Source organism: Rattus norvegicus, chromosome 19 (assembly GCF_021556685.1).
Source record: "Rattus norvegicus strain SHRSP/BbbUtx chromosome 19, alternate assembly SHRSP_T2T, whole genome shotgun sequence".
Lineage (NCBI taxonomy): Eukaryota > Metazoa > Chordata > Mammalia > Rodentia > Muridae > Rattus > Rattus norvegicus.
Window position 1 is genome coordinate 68377681 of NC_141552.1, and position 23211 is coordinate 68400891.

Below are 23211 nucleotides of genomic sequence, written 5' to 3' on the forward strand. Positions count from 1 at the left end.
TGTGGCTCTGTCGGGTAATGGGCTGGTGGCACACCAATAATGGGCTTTTATTTGGCTGTGAAGAAGAAAATGAAATTTCGGAATGTAGAGGGAAACGGAAGGAACTGGAAAACGCTATGTTAACTGATGCCCCAGAAAGACAAGTACCTCGTGTCCTCTTGTACGTGGATCCTAGCATCTGATTTCCACATATGTGTATTTATGTGGGAGTGAGGTCATAGGCCAGGAAACTGAGAAGGGGCTTTGAGGCAGGGGTATGGAGAGGGCAAGAAAATGTGTGTGACGCAGGAAAGGCAATTGTCTTAGGGCGGTAGATTTGTTAAATACAGGTGGCAGCAGCGAGGCAGAGGCTTGGAGGAGAATTTGGGCCCTTGTGGCAGCTTGCGTCCACCTGTGGGTCTCCGAGGAAGGTGGCTCATCATACAGTTGATTAGCAGTCTACAGCTCAGACCTGCAGCCAGGCTGAGGTTAATTCCTGAGCGGCAGTGGGAGGGGAGGGGTCCTGCTTCCCAAGGAAGGAATGAGTGAGCTGGCTGAGAAGGGGTGGGTGAGGCCCAGGATTATATTCAGTTAAGGTACCATTACAGGCTGGGTACGTGCTGCCTTTAGCTTTCTGGTATCTTGGAGTCTGGGAACCCAGCCCTGTAGGCTTTCTTGGGGGAATTGAGAATTATAGCGCTTGTCATTCTCCAGGAACCGGGGCACTTGGGGAGTCTCTTACAGGGAGGAGGGGGCTGCAGCTTTAATGGCTCTTGGTGGGGGCTCCCCATTTCCTTCAGAGCGGCCATGTAAAGGAGGCTTCTGGGCCTGAACGGGCACTAGCCCAGACTGACTATAGTGGAAAGGGGAGTGGGAGGGAGGGAGGGTTCTAGCAGTGGGGGTGGGGGTAGCATTGAGAGTCTTCCTGGAATTGTTAAGAGTCAGAACATGGGTCTTGGCTAACAGACTAAGCCCTCAGTAGGGCAGTTATAGAGACAAGTAATCATGGAAGCAGAGGTGGTTTTATTCAGTGTGACCCCTTGAAAGAACAGTGAGGGACAGTGACCCCTGAATCCATCGTGAGCTCTTAACAGAAGGTTTAGTCTTCTAGAGGGCACGGCTGTGCATGGCTAAGCAGTGCTGGTCAAGTGTGGGCCTGCCCATCACTGACCTTCCTCTCCGCTCCAGTCTGCCCTGCACAGTAGTCTGTCACATTGTCAGAACCATGTGACATCTCTCTACGGGACAAGTTCCCTCTGGGTGGCTCCAGTCTTCTTCTCTCAGCGTGAGACTCCTGAGAGCCAAAATCTGATGGCCAAAGGAAGGGACCCTCGTGCCTCTTTGGAGATGTCTTCATTCCTGCTGGTGTTTACCAGGAGGGGGAATTGTGAGGAGCAGATTGGGGCATGGAAGGACAAGCTAAGCTAAGCATGTAGGAAAATACCACACGCTAATTAGAAAGTAAACTCAAAAGAGAGCTAGGGTCTAGCCTGAAATCTCAACCCCTGGGCTTGAAAGCAAGCTCCAACTCCTCTTAATTTCTTTTCGAAGACGATTTGGTTTATTTTAGCCACATGAACGTTTTACCTGTGTGTATATCTATGCACCACATGCGTGCCAGATGCCCGTGGAGGTCAGAATTGAGCATCGGGTCCTTGGTAACTGGAGTCAAAGGCAGTTGGTTGTGAGCCACCACGTGAATGCTGGGAACTGAACTCAGGTCCTCTGCAGAGAACCAGCGCCCTTAACCAGCATCATCTGCCCAGCCTTGGCAGTTGCCTTTTGTCCTGCAGGACCTCCTTTGATGCAGGCATCCGGAAGGAACTGGACGCGCATTCCATCCCAGACTGGCTCCATTAACGCTGTAGGTCGTGGGGCTGGGATGTGAGGGTGAAGCAGGCTGGTGAGGAGTGAGGAAGAGGGGACAGAGGATCGAGGTCACAGTCTCCACTGTTTCCCGAGGGCTGCATCGGTGCCCGGGTGTTCTGCCTGTTTGGCATATGAGGAGAAGAGGCGTGGTGATCCAAATTCATTGCTTTCCAGTGCCGCCAGCTGTACCCGTCCACACCCCCCCCTTGCTTCACACTCCAGGGGAGGGCAGCCTGGGACCTCATCTAGCATGCATCTGGCTCCCTGTACGGCTCAATGAGGGTAATTGCAGTAATAACAACAGCAGGCTGGTGCGAGGCTTGCTGGCACTCCTCGGGGATGCTTGGCTGCTTACGTTGGTCTGTGGTTGGGTCCTTCATCACTCGGCGCCTGGGAATTTTCATGCTTCGTGTGAAATGTGTTCTGGCAGCTCGTGGATGACCTGTCTCTGTCTCTGGTTGTGCATTTGGAGGAAACATGCCACATCTTTTTTTTTTTTTAAACCAAACTGTTGGCATAAACTGTGAAGCACTCCAATCCCTGCTTATAGCAAATCTGGACGGCTTTCGCTTGAAGCGTCTGGACTCTTGGAGCACAGCTGGGCTGGGGAGGGTGCTGGGGAGGCAGAAGCCAGGCCTGCTGTGCCTCTTTCCTCTTTAGCTGACGGACCAGGGGCTCTGCAGGGAGACGGTGGCCTGGGGGTGGAGTGGGTGCTGCACAGGGTGCCTCGGGGAGTCACACTGAAGTCAGAGTCCCACGACTGGACCAGGGCTTCTTGCAAGTGAGGTGTGAATTAGCAGGAGCCAGCAGATCACAGTTGAGCAGATACAAAGTCTGACATCGCTGTCCTTCAAATACACACCGTAGTAGAGGGGGGAGACCCAGGGCGACAGCAAGGCTGGGGTTGGAAGACAGGCCCCTGAATCAGGGAGCTGTGGCAGAGAATCCCCAAGGTGGGCGAGTGCAAGCCAGGAGCCAGTGAGACCCATGACTGTAGCCAGGGGATGAGTGGAGGTGACACCTACCAAATAGGACAGTACACCAGGGCAGCCCTCAGCCAGGGAACAGTGTCCAATCTGCACCCCCATTTCAGGGTATGTGCGTGTGTATGTATGTGTGTGTGTGTGTGTGTGTGTACGTGTGTGTGCATGTATGTGTGTGTATGTGTGTGTGTATGTGTGTGTATGTGTGTGTATGTATGTATATGTATGTGTGTATGTGTGTGTGTGTGCGTGCATGTGTATGTATGTGTGTATGTGTGTGTGCGTGTGTGCGTATGTGTGTGTATGTGTGTGTGTGTGTGTGTGTGTGTCTGCTTTTTTTTTTTTTTTTTTGGTTCTTTTTTTCGGAGCTGGGGGCCGAACCCAGGGCCTTGCGGTGTGTCTGCTTTTTAACCTTCACTTCTGGGCTCTGTTTGTGTTCCCCGCCTCTGCCTGGTCTGACAGGAATAGTGGATTCTCTCCTTGGGCCCGGAAACATCTGAAGTCACTTGGAGGATGAGGCTTTATCTCATCATGAGACTGTGGGCAAGAGCCTCTTCCTCTTTCCAACTTTCTTCTCTTCCCCCCTCCCTGTCCCCTTCCTGTGTCCCTCCCTCCCCCACCTCTCCCACTATTTTTTTCTTTTCCCCTCCCCTTCTGTTTCTCCCTCTTTCCTCTCCTCCTCTTTCTTTCCCCCTTCATTTCCTCAACACTTTGCCTTCTAAGAACTCATGAGGTAGGCAAAAATCTACCAAGAAGGTGAGGCCATGCATTTGCATATCAGGAATGTAAGATTTGTGAGGGAGAACTTTTTTTTTAAAAAAGACGTATTTGTTTATATAATTATACTGTAGCTGTCTTCAGACACACCAGAAGAGGGCATTGGATCCCATTATAGATGGTTGTGAGCCACCATGTGGTTGCTGGGAATTGAACTCAGGACCTCTGGAAGAACAGCCAGTGCTCTTAACCACTGAGCCATCTTGCCAGCCTGGGTCATGGTTTTATAATACAATATCCCATCCCTACTTGGCTGTATTGGCAAAACTGGGCTTCGTGAATCAAACCCAGGTTAATATGGTATGGTATCTTTGCTCAAGGTTAGATGCAAAGGCTTTGGAGTTCAGAGAAAAACCAAAAAGGAGGTGGACCACAAAGGTGCTTCAAAATCCAGAGGAAGCATTTGGAACAGTGGTTCTCAACCTTCCTAATGCTGGAACCCTTAATTCAGCTCATGTCCTGGTGGCTCCAATCATAAATTATTTTGTTTCTACTTCATAGTGGTAATTTTGTTACCATTATGAGTCATAATATAAGTATCTGATAGGCAGGATATCTGATGTGTAACCCCAAAGGGGTTAGGAACCACAGGTTGAGAACCACGGATCTGAGGAGGCTCAAAAGTCCTGGCATTTCCCTGCCTGGTTCATTGTGTCCCTTTTATTCCTTCTTCTTGATTGGCTAGCAAGGCAAACATAAGCTGGATATTTCTCTCTAAAGCATGTGTACCTGATTTCTGTCAGAGCCCTGTGATGTATGACCTGCTGTCACAGAGGCATGCTGGGAGTCTGTACTTCACTTGACAGCTTTATCCATCGCTGGCAGCGCAGACCTGTGTGTCCTCTGTCTGTCCTTACTGTCGGTGAGGCTGCCCTGCCACCCAGGTGGATAGAGGGGACACACTCACCAAAGCTGGCACATGAGTACTGTCACTGGGCATGCGTCTCTGTCCACTGCACCACACTGCCTGTCCCAGGAGCACAGGCGTCAGCCAAGCAGCCTTTGACAAGATGTAAGGAACAGCCCTGAGGCATGTGTCCACACTGTCTTGCCTTAATGATCTACCTCAAGTCTGGAGGAACTCAGGGTGCCCTTGTCACCTGTGCTCCACAGACCTGCTGGTGATGTGTGACATAGTCCGCAGTGAGAACATGAGCACTTCAGGAGGGAAAAGGCCAAGTGGGTTAGTCCTCATTCCCTACAGCAGTCCCCCCTGTCGGATTCTGACCCGCTCGTCTTCTGTGGAAGGTTGAAGGACGAAGCAGTCGCTGGCAAGGTTGATAATGTCAACAGAGTCCAGTGACTCTTAGGTTCCAAACCCAAGCAGCCTCTATGCTTAGTGGAGCTGTCACCGGGCCCTTCCTGTCACTCCCCATTTGCTTTGGGAACAGTCTGTCATTCTTAAGCTAAAATTCTGCTAAATAGGAAGGTTGTGGAGTTGAGGCATGGGGAGAAAAGAGAGACAGAAAAGAGTCAGACATGGACATTATGTTCCCTGTGGCTTTGTGTGAAAGTCAGATGTTTGCACAGGCAGTTCTGGGGATAAAGCTGTGTGCTGGGGTGGCAGGGTCTGTGTTGTAGGACCACTGCACAGCAAAACAACCCTCCCTCTCCCTCCCTCCCTCATTCTCTCCCTCTTCCTCCCTCCCTCCCTCCCTCCCTCCCTCCCTCCCTCCCTCCCTCCCTCCTTTTCCCTTCCTCCCTTCTTTCTTCCTCCTGCCTTCCTCTTCTGTTCTTCCTCTCTCCCTCTCTCCCTCTCTCCTTGCCTCCCTCCCTCTCTTCCGATCCTCTACCCCTTGTTAAGCCAATGTTCAGGCTCTGAATAACACATAAGGTTAATCTTAGTGGAAACTGAGGACCCCATGTGTATGTGTTTACTTTTATTCAACAACAGCAGAGACTGGAAGGACTTAAAAGATATTTGCTGTATTGGCGTAGAGGCTAAAGTCTGGGGTCAAGGTGCCTGAAGGCCTCTCTGCCTTGCATACTTGGATCGTCACATGGAGTTTCCCTTGGTGTGTTGCCTGCCTTCCCTCTCTCTCCTCCTCCCCTCCCAGGCTTTCCCTCTCTTCTCTCTCCCCCTTCCTCCTCCTCCTTTCTTCTCCATGTGTGCGTGCTTGTGTGTGTGTGTGTGTGTGTGTGTGTGTGTGAAGGTAGGTGCGCATGCGTGTGGGTGCTCACACACGTACATATATGTGTGTGTGTGGAGGCCAGGGGTCAATCTCAGGTTTCGTCCACAGTAGCCGTCCATCTTGTCTGGAGGAGCCCAGATCCCTCACTAAACCTGAAGCGTATACCACCACGCCTGGCCTTTTAAAAGATCTTACTTTATTTTAAACTTTACACGTATGGGTGTTCTTGTGCATGAATGTTTATGCTCAACACTCATGCAGTGCCCATGGGAGCCAGAAGGGGGCATCCAATCCCCTGGACGGCTTGTGTGAGCTGCCATGTGGATGCTGGGAATTGAACCTGGTTCCTCCGAAAGATCAACCAGTCCTCTTAACTGCTGAGCCACCTTTCCAGCCACATGGCTTTCGTAAATAACTGGTCGTGGGGGTGAAACTCAGGTTCTCCTGCTTTACCGGCCGAGACTCTCCCCAGCCCTTGACTCTGCTGCTCCTAGGACAGATGATGTGAATGAAGAGGTTACTGTCTGTCAAAGAGGCCATCTGGGGAAAACTGAGTCTCAGTGCGGCGCCCTTTGATCTGAAGGGTAGTTAGTTCATGGTTCCTTTGTTGATTGAGAGACGATCTCACATAGCCCGACTGGGCCTCAAATGTGCCAAGGAGGGACTTGAACTTCTGACACCTCTCCTTCTACCTTCCAGATGCTGGGATTATAGGCAGGCGTCTTCACGCCCAGACCTGAGGGAACAGTTCTCATTCATTACACTTCAGTATGTTATTTAGTGAAACACAGGGACAAGCTTTGTTACTGACATTCATGGAACTCCCGTCAAGATGGAACTGGTATAATGTATTTCCAACTGCTATTCCTGCTCCAGGGGACCGTAGTGTGGTGGTTGCAACACCAAATGTGGGTGGAGCACCAGATGTGGGTGGAGCTCCAAATGTGGGCGGAGCACCAGCTGTGGGCGGAGCACCAGATGTGGGCGGAGCTAATTAATGTTCCTTACTGTACTTCCGACGCTCGTGTCCTGTTAGACCAGATCCTCTTGTTATCTCTGCTGCACTTCGGGTTCTGTGAAATGATATGGTCTCGGAGAGTCTTACTACTAAAAATAGCTTAAAAACTGCTGGTGTCATCTACACGGATGATTCATAGTCTCCCCTACCCCTGCTGCTTCCATTTTGCGCATCCCCTGGGGACACAAGTACTGTTAATATTAGCCAGAGCAACACATAATTAGGAAAATAAATCTACTGAAAAAAGTAATATAGCATAAATTAAATAAATTAAATATAAATCAAATCAGATATAAAACAATGCATTCAATTACTCGCATCACTGCCTCATCCTCTCAGGGAGACGTTTGAGTCGAGGCTCATTTTCCTCCTAGGAGAAGGGCAGAGCAGAGCCCAGAGTAATGAACTGAGTCCAGCCCTGGAGAGGTGGTACCTGGCCTTCTTTTTCACTGGGGATGTGGGACATTTGCTAAAGGTGCTGTCCTGGAGGCCAGCTCAGCTTTAGACTCAGAAAGAGAGCCTGCTGTCTGTTTTAATGTGTAAATCCATGAGCTGCTTTCTGAGTGTGTTCGGGAAGACTTATATTGTGCTATTCAATGCTCAAAGGTTCTGTTATGTGGAGATCCACTGATTTGGAGGGTTCCATCTGATGGCCTGGGGGTGGCACTCAGCTGGAACTTGAATAGTGGCAGCAAGCCCTCAGTTTGATGCTAGTGCCACAGACATGTTGTGGTGCATTCTTGTCATTCCTGCATTCGGGACCCAGACACAAGGGTCAGGATTGCAAAGTCATTCTGAGCTATAGAGTGAGTTCAAGGCCAGCCAGATCTAGGTGGACCCCTGTCAAAAAAACCAAGCAAACAACTCCCATGAACTTGTAGGATTTGAATCAACTCCCATGAGCCTGGCAGAGGAAAGAGAAACCAACTGCGGATCAAGGGTTACAAGTGTGGATGTCAGGCTCCAGAGCCAGCACGGAGTCTAGAACTTCACAGGTTCTGCCCGGATCTCTCCAGCAGCCCAAGTGGTCTATCCTGTCTTGCTCTCCACATAAGCTGATACTCTGTTAAAAAAAAAAGTATCTTTCATTCACCTGATGTAACTGTCTTCTGGGCTTACTGCTGATTAAGGGTGCTTTCTAGTTCTTTGTGAACTCTGGCTGGCTGGTTCAAGTCAGCTGTTATGGCTCGAACTCCACCCACAGGTGACTGATTCAGTCTGGCTTCTCCCAGCACCTCACTGAATTGTTCTGCCTCAAACTAACTCTGGCAATTTGTTCTACTCTCTGGCTCTTCCTTATTCTCTGACGTCAGCTGCCCCTGCTTCCCTGCACTGAACTGCATGAGCTCACAAACCCAATTCCACTGCACTACACACACCGAAATGACTCCTGACTGACTCACTCTCCCTGCACTGCTCTTAAACAGTTTCTATTTCTTGTCTGGTCTTTGAGAGCTGAGTGTTTCCTATCTCTGATTCAGTCTGTCAGATCTTTCTCTGATGTGTCAACTTGTCTGCTCCTTAATTAGACATCTCTTTCAAGCATGGCTGCTTCCTTCTACAATCTAATTTTACCTTAAAAGTGTGTATTAAGGGTTTGTCTGCACTCTAGCCAGAGGGTTAAAGGTGTGTACTAAGGACATGTCTGTATTCTAGCCAAATCACACAGACCTATGTCTTTGGATGCGATCCTTTGCCAGAGCAGCCATGTTGGGATTACAATTCTTCAACAACACCTAGACACACCTTCCTTTAAATGACCTGTCTCCATCTGGCCAAGATCTGGAATGTTCCAGGCTTCCAGCCTGAACCTATCTGTGTAGCCACACTTGCCTGATGGTGACCTGTGACTCAGAAGAGGATGTCGCCTCCTGCCTCGCCCCTGGTCTGTGCTCACTGTGGGTTGATTTTACTCTCACCAGTGTCCCCTCATTTGGCTCAAGTGAGTTCCACATGAGATTAACCAGCAGGTGCCTAGCTTGCCTAGACTTCAGAAACCACAAAAGTGTACAAATCACATCCCCGGTTGTTTTGATAGCTGGAGAAGGACCCCCAGCACACATCGAGTGATGGTAGCTTACCTCTTAGTTATACTTTTACAATCCCCACTGTGGAAGATTGTTCTCGACTTCCCAACCCCAGCATAGATCCTGGAAACTGGGATCTTTTTCTCTAGCAGGCCCCCCTGTACTCCCTCTTGCACCTGCCACACTATCTTGCCCTCCTACCAGCCATGAGTGGTTGAGGGCAGAGATTGTGTCTTGCAGTCTGAGCTCTGGATGACTGACTGCCCCGAGGTGTTGGAAGAATGAGCAAGGCACAAGTCCGTGGGATGGTGGGTTCTAGACAGGGTGTTCTCATTGCTCCAAGTATGCCTGCTCTCTTAGACCTCTTCCTTCTTTTCTGATCCTAGCTCTCTGCAGGCTCCTAGACCCTGTGACCCCTTCCAATTGACGCTTCTGCCTGACTCAGCCATATTCAGACTCCATCCTCCAAGCATCTCTGAGTGCCACTCCATTAAAACTAGAGACACTTCTTTCCTGTTGGTCCTTGCAAAAGCAGGTCCATGCCCAAACCAGAAGCTCCTTACCTTGGAGCATCATACCAGCCATAACTTGGCCTCCATCATCCACCATGAATAGTCTAAACATCAATCATGCCAAGTATTCTAAAGATGGCCGACAGTTACTTGCCTACTGCCGAGATCAGATAAACACAAGCATTTCTTCCTACTGACTTGGTCCTCTTCCTATTCTTGGGTGGGCCTTACTCCATTCCACCCCTCACTTTCTGTGCTGGCCAGCTTTTTGTCAACTTGACACAAGCTAGAGTCATCGGAGAGGAGGGAGCCTCTGTTGAGAAAATGCCTCCGTAAGTTGGGGCTGCAGGGCATTTTCTTAATTAGTCATTGATAGGGGAGCCCCAGCTCACTGTGGGTGGTGCCATCCCTGGGTGCCACTGGCCCAGACTGAGCAAGCTATGGTGAGCGAGCCAGTAAGCAGCACTCCTCCATGGCCTCTGCATCAGCTCCTGCTCCAGGTTCCTGCCCTGTGTGAGCTCCTGCACCGACTTCCTTCAGTGGTGACCGTGTAAGCCAAATGAACCCTTTTTACTGGATATCCCCCACCCCCAGCATTGACCTTTTCCCACTGCAGTCATTAGTGTGTCTTGCTTTATGTCCTGGATGCTGTTGGCATGAATTTCTTGTGTAGATCTCAGCCCATAGAAATCGGATCCTGGTTGTAGCCTCACACGTTCACGCACGCCCAAGGTTTGACAGAGTGCCTGCCTAAGAAGCTCTGGACCCATCTCATGAGGGAGTGGATCCAACAGGTAGATGCTGCTCACAGGGAACTTATACTCCATCATGGTTTGGGGAGACAGTGCATGAATGAAGGAGTACATGAGGAGAAGTGGTAGAAAAAGAAGGCCATGTCCAGCCATTAGCCTTGTGGCAGATGCTGTTCCCTACAAGGTTGATACAGCAAATTCCAAAAACTATTACCATAACGTTTTAAGTAACTCGATAATATGTGTTGGGGTGCTCACAGCTATCCCAGTGGACTGCAGGTTGGACACACGTGGGAGGAAGAATTCCGGCTGACTTAGACATGCTTGAGAAATATGAAATATGAATCTGTTTGCTCTCATTGAGGCTCAGTGCAGAGGGACTGGTATTGCCTCGAATTGTTGACAGTGTGGCCCACTCAGATGCCAATGGTTCCCTGCCGATATGACCCACTCCTTTAGGAAGCTGGTTACAGGGCTCAGGCTTCCTGCAACCAGGTGGCTCCTCCCACTATTACTTTGGGAATAAAGACAGATTGTGCTTGCCCTGGCTGGCATGAGATTCTCTATGTAGAGTAGGTTGGCTTCAAATCCACAGAGATCTACCTGTCTCTGCCTCCCACGTGCCGGGGTACAGTGTGTGCTGCTCTGTCTGGCTCACCTGTCTTTGTGACAGGCCTGGAACTTACCAAGTAGGCATGGCTGGCAGTGAACCACAGGGACCCTCTTGTCTCTACCTCCCCAGTGCTGGCACAGTGTATACCACTGTGCCTGGATTATTTGTGTGGGTTCTGGGAATCAAATTCAGGTCTTCATGCTTGTGTGGCAACCACTGTCCTGACTGGGCCACTTCCCCAGCCCCTGGAGACAGATTTTAATGGAGGCCTAAGTAGAGTATATTTAGATCGAGGGATCTACTTCCTAGCCATAGGTTACTTCCATGGCCATGCCAATCCAGACAAGTGTCACCATCCTCTTCCTCTTCCTCCTCCTCTTCTTCCTCCTCCTCCCCCTGCTCTTCCTTCTCCCCCTCCTCCTCCCCTTCTCTTCCCTTTCTCCTTCTCCCCCTCTTCTTCCTCCTCCCCCTTCTTTTCCCCCTTTCCTCCTCCTCCTCTTCCCCTCCCCCTCCTCCTCCTCCCCCTCCTCCTCCTCCCCCTCCTCCTCCTCAGTCCTTGGGTGATGGAAGGTTCTCTTGGGAGTGTCTTATATGTAGAGCTCCGCCTACATATGGAACAAGAAGACCAATGCTCTTTTCTTTCTTTCTTTTTTTTTTTCTTTCTCTTATTTTTTTTTTTATTAACTTGAGTATTTCTTATATACATTTCAAGTGTTATTCCCTTTCCCGGTTTCCGGGCAAACATCCCCCTCCCCCCTCCCCTTCCTTATGGGTGTTCCCCTCCCAACCCTCCCCCCATTGCCGCCCTCCCCCCATAGACTAGTTCACTGGGGGTTCAGTCTTAGCAGGACCCAGGGCTTCCCCTTCCACTGGTGCTCTTACTAGGATATTCATTGCTACCTATGAGGTCAGAGTCCAGGGTCAGTCCATGTATAGTCTTTAGGTAGTGGCTTAGTCCCTGGAAGCTCTGGTTGGTTGGCATTGTTGTACTTTTGGAGTCTCGAGCCCCTTTAGCTCTTCCAGTTCTTTCTCTGATTCCTTCAACGGGGGACCTATTCTCAGCTCAGTGGTTTGCTGCTGGCATTCGCCTCTGTATTTGCTGTATTCTGGCTGTGTCTCTCAGGAGCGATCTACATCCGGCTCCTGTCGGTCTGCACTTCTTTGCTTCATCCATCTTGTCCAATTGGGTGGCTGTATATGTATGGGCCACCTGTGGGGCAGGCTCTGAATGGGTGTTCCTTCAGTCTCTGTTTTAATCTTTGCCTCTCCCTTCCCAGCCAAGGGTATTCTTTTTCCTCATTTAAAGAAGGAGTGAAGCATTCACATTTTGATCATCCGTCTTGAGTTTCGTTTGTTCTAGGGATCTAGGGTAATTCAAGCATTTGGGCTAATAGCCACTTATCAATGAGTGCATACCATGTATGTCTTTCTGTGATTGGGTTAGCTCACTCAGGATGATATTTTCCAGTTCCAACCATTTGCCTACGAATTTCATAGACTCGTTGTTTTTGATAGCTGAGTAATATTCCATTGTGTAGATGTACCACATTTTCTGTATCCATTCCAATGCTCTTTTCTAATTCCTCTAGCCTCCGGGAAAGGACAAAGTCACTGAACCTGGCTGTTAGAGAACTCACTGAGCAGGTAAGCCCACCCTCCTTCCATTTTCTTCTGACCTAATTTCGCATCCAGATCGCCAAGGGCTTTAGAGGAAGCGGACTTTGTGGAGCTGTCTGCCAGGCTGAGGCAGAGAGGAAAAGCTAGGGAGGAGGACCTGCAGACTCTAAGGAGGTCTGTTGATGTTAGGTCTGGGATGGGGTTCTGGCCCCAGGCTCCCAGAAATAAGACTCAGACTCAGACTCAAAATATGTCTACAAATACCTTGGCCTTATAGTTAGGCTCTTCCCTGATTGGATCATAACTTAATATAACCTATTTATTCCGAGCTAAGTTCTGCCATGTGGCTGGTTACCTGTGCTCAGGTATCATCTGGTCACACCTTCACGGGTAAATCTCCCTCTCCTGGATGTATCCCAGAATTCTTTCTGCTTCCTGGATGTCCCACCTTCAAGTCTACCTTTTCCCATAGTCCTATAGGTTCTTTTAATTGACAAGTGATGCATCCTTATAATACAGAAGATATTCTCTCTACAGAGGTCTCCACCCATGGCCACTTCCAAATGGATGGTTGACCTTGGATTGGATGGTTCCAGTCCAGAGGCTGGGAAAGGATGATACGGAAGCCCCGAGTGCCTGTTTAGAGCTGCGTGTAGTGGCTCATGGCTTCAGTTTCAACATTCCATAGGCAGAGGCAGGAGGATCAAGGGTTCAAGGCCAGCCTGAGCTACATAGCAAGATGCTATCACGAACGAATGAATAAACAAAGATTTTAGGACGGAAGTGATTGGCTTCTCCTGGGAGCCCAAGTTCAGGCTCCCCAGAAATGGAAGTGGGTTGGCGGATAAAGGGTTTGTTTTTTGTTTTTCCGTTCTTCGGATCATTTTGGTAGCATCATTTGTTGCCAGCACTATTTACTTTTCTCAACGTGTGACAACACGCTTTCCACGGAGGAAAGGCTGCTGTGGCTGCTCTGGTTCATCGTGTGAGAGTTCATCTAACACTGGGGAAAGGCGTGGCGGCAGGAGCTCGAGGCAGCTGGTCACACGATGCCCACACACAGGAAGCAGAGTGTGAAGGCTGGTACTCAGCTCTCTCTCCTCATATTCAGCTTAGGATCTCAGCTCATGGAATGGTGCAGCCCACAGCGAGGGTAGGTCTCCCAAACCTTTAACCCCATCGTGAAGACATATTCAGAGATGGTCTCCTAGGTGATTCTACATCCTGTCAAGTCATCAATCAATATTAACTGGGTGTGGTGGCTCACGACTTTAGTCCCAGCACTTGGGAGGCAGAGACAGGCAGATCTCCAAGTCTACAGAGTGAATTCCATGCAGTTCAAGGCTACACGGTGAGACCCCATCTCAACAAACACCCCACTGAATATTCACCATCATGCTATCTGTACTTTCACAGCAGGTACCCCCACCGTGCTCCCCAATAGTGCTCCCCCACGGTACTCCCCCCACAGTGCTCCCCCAATAGTGCTCCCCCACGGTACTCCCCCCACAGTGCTCCCCAATAGTGCTCCCCCACGGTACTCCCCCCACAGTGCTCCCCAATAGTGCTCCCCCACGGTACTCCCCCCACAGTGCTCCCCAATAGTGCTCCCCCACAGTGCTCCCCCACAGTGCTCCCCCACAGTGCTCCCCCAGAGTACTCCCCCCACAGTACTCCCCAATAGTGCTCCCCCACGGTACTCCCCCCACAGTGCTCCCCAAGTGGAGCCTGGTGAGCGCCAAGGTCTGCATCCTAGCTGTTAGAAACCATTCACACCTAGCTGTTAGAAACCTCCCCTGTGGTCACACCTGACAGAGATGTGGGACCAGACACCCTGGTGTTGCTTTGAGGTGGGCAGACGGATGGGAACACTCCATCGCCGGGAGCTGGAGGTTCCACAGAGGCTGAGGATATAGAGTAGTAGCTTCTGAGCGGAGCCTCTGACTGGGGAGGAATATCATCGTTTGGTTTTCATGAGGAGACAGGGAGGCTGCAGGGCTGGGGAAGCGGTCAGTCAGTGAGTTGTCTGCCATGCAAACGAGTCTCACTCCCAGAGCCCACGGAAGGAGCGGGCATTGTGGCGCACACTCATAATCCCTACACGGGGAAGGCAGACAGAAGGGTCCTTGGGGCTCACTGGCAGCTGGCTTGGAGAAAACATGAGCTCTGGGCTCAGTGAGAGACTCTGTCAGAAAAATGGGGAGAGCAACTGAGGGAGGCAGCCTAAGTTAACCTCTGGCCTCCACACATACTCATTCAAATACTTGAAAACACACACACACACACACACACACACACACACACACACACACACACACAGAGTTGTACGCAGGCACACATGCTCACTCATGCACCCACAATGCACATACCCACGCACATGTAGGTACACACACATGTACACACACATATACATATGCATACACATATACATACACATGTGTGCACACACATATATAATATACATACACATACATACATATATGCACACACACATGCAGGTGCACACACATACACACCTGTACACATATACACATACATGTACACACATTCACATGCACCCATGCATGCACACACATGTGGCTGCACACACATGATCACACACATACATACATATATGCATGCACACACATGTGGCTGCACACACATGATCACACACATACACACATATATACATGCACACACACATAAACATGCGGGTAGACATACATGTGCACACACAGGTACACACACCCCCTACATACATGCGCGTGCGCACACACACACACACACACACACACACACACAGAGCCAGAGAAGAAAGGGAAGCTTGGACCTTTTCTGGGAGGCGTGTTGAATGGCTTGTCTTCCATACAACCATGCTGCTGCTGCTGTGAACTGTTAGTAAGGCTGTAGTGTTCACTCATTTTTCTTATTTATTTTTTCTTTTCTCTTTGTCTTTTTCTTCCCTTACTTGTTTCCAAAGCTGACACCTGACAGTTTTGTTCTGGCCATAAATGGTCGAGGGTTTGATGGATTCCTGTCAGCAACTGGTAATGTCTGTAAAACATCAGACTTGGGAAGGCTTGAGATCAACCCGTGAGCTTTCTGGCTGCTCACCCAGAGAGAGGAATGAGGTGTTTCTCGTTTTGCCTGGCTCAGCCATAGGCTAGACGGATGGTTACCAGAGACCTCGAGGACACTGTAGTTTTCTAAGTGCTGGGAGGGTTCTCTCTGTCTTTGAGTGCTGTGATTGCAAAGCACTGAGACCAGGCAGCTCTCAGGGCTGGAGGGCTGAGCGCCAGGTGCCAATATGGCCAGGTTCTGGTGTTGGGATCTCTTCAGAGGGACAGATGGCCAACTCCATGCTGTGCCTTTGCCTGACAGAAAGAGAGAAAGAGAACAGGAGGGCTCTCCCAGTCTTTACTATTACCATTATTATTATAATTATCATTGTGTGTGTGTGTGTGTGTGTGTACGCGCGCGTGCTAGAGGACAGCGTGGGTGTTATATGCAGGTGTTACAACACCACCCACCTCCTTGGGAGGGTCTCTCAGAGGCCTGGAGCTTACCAATTAAGCCACACTGGCAACCAGAAAGCCCCAGGGACCCTCTAGTCTCTACTTCTCCAGCTCTGGGATTGCAAGTTTGTGCCATGATGTGCCGCTTACTTGGGTTCTGTGGGCCCAGCTCAGTTCCCCTGTTTACAAAGAGAGCACTTTCACTGGCAGAGCCACCATCCCCCAGCCCTTTCCTAAGGGCACTGATACTTTCTCGAGGTTCTACGTTCAGGACCTGTTACTTCCCAAAGCCCTCACTGGACCCCATTATCACCCCGGGGCTGAAGATTTCAGCATATGAAATTTGGGGGGGACCCAAGCATTCACTCCATTGCATACCCTATCTCTTAGATATTTACCATCAACTCATAATGACTTTACTTTTCTGTCGAATTAAGGAGTCGTGCCTTGGATTTTAAAATGTAAATGTAAAACTCCCATTCGTTAATGAGTTCCTCAGGGGCTAATTTTATTTGTAAATAAGAAAGACATGGAGATTTTTCTGAGGTGGGTACGTGTATTCCATTGCGCATACGTGAGCATGCTATGCTTGCCGTATGGGAACTGAGACAGAGCCTGGAAGTCTGACCCCTGTAGATTGGCAAGTGACCATGAGGGACGACGCTCAGCTTGACAGTTTTCTTTCTTCAATGCACACACACACATGCACACATGCATATGTACACACACATGCACATACGCACATACGCACACATGCACATGCACACACATGCACACGCACATGCACACACACACACATGCACACAGGCACATGCACACACATACTCAACCCCCGATACTTTCAGAGTGAGTTGGAACCTTCCTCACACTCATTATATTTCTTGACTCTCGTGGGTCACCGAAAGGTAATTAAGGGATAAATGAGATGGAAATAGTTTGAAATAATTGGGATATCTAGAGACTGGTAGGTATTATATTATATCCAGCAGAGACCGAAAGAGTGTGCAATTTAATCAGAAAATTTAGAAAGGCGGCTTCACGTTAATGGTGCAGCTTGAATTATGGCTTTCTCGGCGAAGGAGACACTGACCTAATTATGATTAAGAGACACTGTTAACTAAAATCAGAGATATTAGATGAGACCTGAGAACCCTGGGTGGCGTCACAGAGTTAACTGGTGAGCCTTTGAAGTTCCTGAGGTGAAGTTTGTAGATGGGTAAGATGGGCGGAGTCTGTCACGGGGCCCTGAACCAACCACAACAGCGCCAGAGGAAGGTGTCCCAGATGCCTTTCTTTAAGTTCTTGGTTCTAAAATACTGGACAAGTCTCAGGACCCGTAAAGAGCCTCAGGATGGATGATTTTGACCATGTGGACGAGCAGACGGGATAGACTTTGGTGCAGAGGATGACCAGTGCTCCCCTGAGCGTCAGCAATGAGGTCTGAAAATCCCAGGCACAGAGGGGAAAGTGAAAAGCAGCCCCGGAGAGAAGGGTGGAGTGTTTTAGGACTGAGTGAGGTCTGCTTCGGTTCCGTTTGATCTCGGATAAGCCAAATGTTTGCAATTAACTGTATCCCTCGAGATGTAGACTCCACATGGACCAACAACTTTCAGGTTCTGAATGGGATTTCATGTACTTTTATTTTGGTAATAAATAACAGTGTTTGTGGGCAGGGAGGTTTCCATTCTGTGTGGACTTTCCCCAAAGAGCCCCCTACTTTTATCCCTTCAGAAACTGTGCTGTGTGCTTTGGGTGAGCTGAAAATGCAGGTTCATCCTTAATCCGAGTACAGGTAACAGATAACTATGAACTTTCAGCCTTAAATAAAATAAAAAAGATGGTGATTTAATCTCGGCGTGAAAGATAACCTGACGGAATTCGGGGTGTGAGATGAGGTTGAAGAGTTTTGTAGTTTTTGGAACTCAAAGAAAAACAGGTGGTGCGTGTGTAGAGTCGAGGTGTTGGGGACACTGGATAACCCCAAGTCTTCTCAAAAGTGACTTGTCTGACTTTCATTTGGACTCTCCAGCGAGTATCTGCCTTCCGGGTTTCTCAGAGTCTTCTAATAAAGAAAATTTAGCAGGTACCTCTGATCTCGATGCTTAAAGCCACATCTTTGTTGACCGCCTACTGTGTGCCAGAGACAGAGTCCTGCTCGTGGACAGCCTACTGTGTGCCGGGGCAGAGTTTGGTTCACAGACTGCCTACTGTGTGCCAAGGCAGAGTTCTGTTCATGAACTGCCTACTGTGTCCCAGGGCAGAGTCCTGCTCATAAACTGCCTACTGTGTGCCGGGGCAGAGTTTGGTTCACAGACTGCCTACTGTGTGCCAAGGCAGAGTTCTGTTCATGAACTGCCTACTGTGTCCCAGGGCAGAGTCCTGCTCATAAACTGCCTACTGTGTGCCGGGGCAGAGTTTGGTTCACAGACTGCCTACTGTGTGCCAAGGCAGAGTTCTGTTCATGAACTGCCTACTGTGTCCCAGGGCAGAGTCCTGCTCACGGACTGCCTACTGTGTGCTGGGGCAGAGTTTGGGTCACAGACTGCCTACTGTGTGCCAAGGCAGAGTTCTGTTCATGAACTGCCTACTGTGTCCCAGGGCAGAGTTCTGTTCATGAACTGCCTACTGTGTGCTGGGGACAGAGTCCTGCTTGTGGACTACCTACTGTGTGCCAGAGACAGAGTCCTGCTCATGAACTGCCTACTGTGTGCCGGGGCAGAGTCCTGCTTGTGGACTACCTACTGTGTGCCAGAGACAGAGTCCTGCTCATGAACTGCCTACTGTGTACCAGGGCAGAGTCCTGCTCATGGACTGCCTACTGTGTGCTGGGGCTGATTGTGGACAACGTAGACAGATGAGGAGACAGGTCGAGGCTGTCAGCTGGAGAGGAAGCAGGAGGAGACTGGGGTGAAGGCCAGGCACGGGAAATCAGCAAGGCCTTTCTCCCAGGGACACTGTGGAACAACTGACCCAGGGTTGTGAGGTTCTGAGAGTTCAGGCAGGAGTAGGGAAATACCACGGCAGAGGCAGACAGTGACAGCTTGTGGCTTCCCTGTGGGCTCATACCAGCCTGTGTGGGTCAGGGCTGTGTTGAGGCCATGCCAGTGGCCATCTCTCTTCCTCCTTCCTCATCTCTACCTTCCCTCTCTTCCCCTACCCTCCTCCCACCTCTCCTCATCTACCCCCATCTCCATCTCTCTCCCCCTTACTCCTCCTCTCCCTCCTTTTCTGTTCTCCCCTCCCCTCTTCCTGCCTTCCCTATCTTTCCCCTTTTCCTTTCTTGCTTTTCTTCAAACTCGTTGCTCCCTAAACCCTCTCTTCTGCTTACTCTGCCAATGCTACTTAGAGACCCAACCCCCTCAGACCCCATTCCCCTCTGTCTTCTGGTCGGGAGCATGAGACATTGATTCCTGCCATTTCTCTTGGTAGGTATGCTCAGGTGAGAAGCTATGCAGCTCTCTGAGGAAGAGACTCGCTGACCTTGACACCAGGCTGCCTGCCTTGCTGGAAGCCAAGATGCTGGCCCTATCAGGTAATTGCGGAGGCACTCAGGAATTTCAGTCACTGACCAGGGTGTGTAGTCATCCCAGCTGCCTGGGAGGACGAGGTAGGAGGATTGCAAGTTCAAGGCCTGGTCTGTGCTATGAATTCTATGCCTGCCTAAGTGATTTAGAGAGATGGAGAAGGGAACTCAATGGGAGAGCCATTGCCTAGTATGTACAAGGCCCCAGGCTCAAGCTCATGCCTACACACACACACACTCACACTTTCACACACGTAAGCATACACACATATACATACATATATACAAACACTCACATATACACATACCACACATATCACATACATACACACATATATATATACACACAAACACACTCACATATACACACATACATACACATACACATATATACAAACACACTCAACATTCTCACATACACACATGCACACAAACACACACATACATACATACACATCACATATACCACGCATATACACACAGAAACACATAAGCATACATATACTCTTATATATACACATACCACACATATCATATACACACACAAACACACACACACCCCACATATGCACCACACATACCACACATACACATATGTACACACAAACATACTCACATATAAGCACACATATACACACCACACATTCATACACACACACCAAACATATCATACACACACAAACACACACACACACACACACACCCCATATGACAGTCATGGCACCAGTGTTGTCAGGGAGGAATGACAGGTCAGGTTGACCTCTGGCCTCAATAATGACAAGCCCACACATTCTCATGCTCCCACACACATGGATGTGAACACACACACACACACACACACACACACACACACACGAGAAGACTGGACTTAGAACGTCCACACCCTTGGCAGACCAGTGGTTCCTAACAGGTTTCTGCTATGGCTTGGTAGCAGGGTCTCGCTGTCCCTTGGATGCTGGTTTTCAAACACTCCCACCTCGAATTTGCTGGTTGATTTGATGTTCACAACAGTGGTGTCAGGCAGGTATAGGGGCAACTCACAGGGGAACCCAGGGGAGAGGAGGGGGATCAAGCCTGTGGGGTATGTCCTTCTCATGAGTTCTTGAAATAAGGCCAGCAACAGCAGACCGGTGGCTGTAGTCCAGACTCCCCTGTGTGACGGATAGATCTTTAGCCCCGTTATGTAAATGACAGCAGTGAAGAGATCTCTGAGATTTATAACCTGGATGAACGCACAGCCCGTTGGCTTTAGAGGAATCGGAATTTAACGGGAGGGTGTAATAATTACACGTATGGGATTTTAGTGGTGTTTTAAGGAGGAGCTCAGTGCCTGGCAGCTTCTGTTCCTCACATCGTTAAACACTAATGCTGCCACTAACGAGCTGCTGGGTCCCCGACGCAGTCAAGTGTGGCATTTACAACCCAGAACATGGCGGGTGAGCATGTGGCCTGCCTCATAACTGCCTCCTGCATTACTTAGTTGGAGTTATGGCCTCGCTTGCAGAGAGAGAGAGAGAGAGAGAGAGAGAGAGAGAGAGAGAGAGAGAGAGAGAGAGAGGAGAGAAGACAGAATGTCGCTCTGCCTCTGAGTTAGGGCTTTGCCTTTCTCGGCCGATACATCTTCCCCTGAGAACAGGTGGATGAGCTTCTCTCCATGGAACCCAAGGGAAGAAGAGAGTGTGGCTCAGTAGGCAGAGTCCCCCACCCCCGACTCTGTCACCAGTGTTCTGTCCTGAGAGGCCCAGGAACTCTCTACAACTTCTAGAAAAAGTTATTTTATGTGTGTATGTGCATATGTGTGTATGTGTCTGCATGTGGGTGTGTGCACGTATGTGTAGTCAGAGAAGGTTCTTTAAATGGCACCCTGCAGATGGGTTTGGGGTTTTTCGTCTAAGCTCTTTGGGTGACAGATAAAACCGGGGAGGCTTTGTCGAATGGACTATGTCATGCTCTTCTATGCCTGTCCAGAGTCTGACCCATGATGTGATGAACCGCCTACTGCTGTCTGGCATCCCTAAGGCTGAAGGGCTTCTTGCCTGAGGAATGTATAGTTTCCTGTCTACCTGTCCGTCCTGGGCCAGCTCATGCTGATGTCCTGGGAGCTCTGGCTTGACCCCTTCCAGTCTGTGCTGCCTGGCCATTGCTTTGGTGTTTGGGAAAAGCAGGCAGCCCTAATTTTCCTTCTTTAAAAACAACTCGGGGTTGGGGATTTAGCTCAGTGGTAGAGCGCTTGCCTAGGAAGCGCAAGGCCCTGGGTTCGGTCCCCAGCTCCGAAAAAAAGAACCAAAAAACAAACAAACAAACAAAAAAAACCAACTCTCTCTGTGTGTGTGTGTGTGTGTGTGTGTGTGTGTGTGTCTGTCTGTCTGTCTGTCTGTCTGTCTGTCTGTCTGTCTGTCTCTCTGTATGTGTCTGAGTCTGTGCATATGAGTATAGGTGTCCAAAGAGCCGAGGGGTGTCATGTCCCCTGAATCTGGAGTCACCTGTAGCCGCATGCCATCTGATGTGGATGCTGGTGTAGATGCTGGGAGTTGAACTCGGGTCCTTTAGAAGAGCCTGCATTCTCCATGGCTGTGGCTTCTGCCCAAACCCGCAGCCTAGTATCTTTGGAGGGAAGGTTCAGGCTCAGCAGGGCTATAGGGTGAGAAACAAGGTTGGAGGCTTTTCACGTCCCTCATGTGTGTCCTCAGCTGAGGGACGATTTGTTTATGGTCTGACATGATATGAGAGGGACAAAATGCATGTCCTACCCACTCCCCTGGGCTCTTGTGTTGGAGAGGTCACTCACTGACTTGAGGTTCTTCAGGAAGAGACCCAGGCGGTCATCAGCACGCACATTTTTGGATGACCAAGAAGACTGAGACAGTGTGCATAGGGCGAGCTCTGTAGAGTTTGAAACCAGGTTCTGGGATAATGACCTCTACAACAGGAGCATGGCTCAAAATGACTCCCACTCTGTTTGTAAGAGGGAGATAAATGCCGTGTTTCAGAGATGCCGGAAAGACAGATGGTGAGAGCCAGCCTCAGTGTCCACACACGCTGGGAACATGGTCGTGGGCTTGGGTAGCCTCTTTATTTCAAATGTATTTCTAATTCATTTCATTACTTTAAGACCAGTCTTGCCAAGTAGCCCAGGCTAGGCCTACCATTCTCCTAACTAAACTGAGGTTTTAGGCTGGTGACATCATGCCTCTCCCAGATAAATTCTTCCCACTGCTGTCTTAGCAAATTTATGGAAGGGCTCTATTCATCCACCTCACTGAAGAGCAGAGAGCGCAGCAGACCCTGTGGATCACTCTACCCGCCCTGCCCCCCACTACGCCCAAGGGAAGTCTGAGAAGGGTCACCTGTGAGACTCCTCCAGGGTTGGCCTTGACTTTCTGAGCCTTTATCAGCAAAGCAAGTCTTGTCTCTGAAGCTTGGCTGTGAGGGCAGATGTGTGCACGGTAATGTCTGGGGCAGGGTAGAAGCTTGTGATGGCTCCTGCCTCTGAGGGAAGTCACCCAAATTCTCTCTGTGTTAAGCGTTCATTTCTCGAACCACATTACTTCTTCAAGTGATTGGATCAAGGAAAGGCCTGGGTTTAGCGAATGGTGTCACCTTAATGGTCACTCCTCAGAGGGCTGGGACACTGCCTGGCTCTCCCTTGGCCTTTATGGGGTCATAGAACATAGGTTTCATGGACAGAATGGCGTATGCCGGGTGTTCAGCCTCTGCCTACAGCCCGTGGATATCTGTAGCATTTAGTTGGTCTGACATCAGCCTCTTCGACTAACCAGTGCAGTATTTAGGGGGAGGGGTTTCGGATAGAAGCTTGGGCTAGAAACCTGCCCCATGGTTCATCCCTGTGCAGCCTTCAGCAAGGTTCTCTAGATCTCAGCCGTGAAGTCAGGATAATAATGCGTATTTCAG

The 23211-nt window shown here is 49.7% G+C and overlaps 1 protein-coding gene across 3 annotated transcripts in view; it reads left to right on the forward strand.

The window, feature by feature from the left end:
• Nucleotides 1–23211, forward strand: part of Disc1 (DISC1 scaffold protein) — a 210506-nt gene that overhangs the window by 79655 nt on the left and 107640 nt on the right. For all 3 annotated transcript variants that reach the window (NM_175596.3, XM_087594717.1, XM_087594718.1), the window contains 2 exon segments: nucleotides 12252–12306; nucleotides 19206–19308. In NM_175596.3, coding sequence (NP_783186.2) covers nucleotides 12252–12306; nucleotides 19206–19308 — 158 coding nt within the window.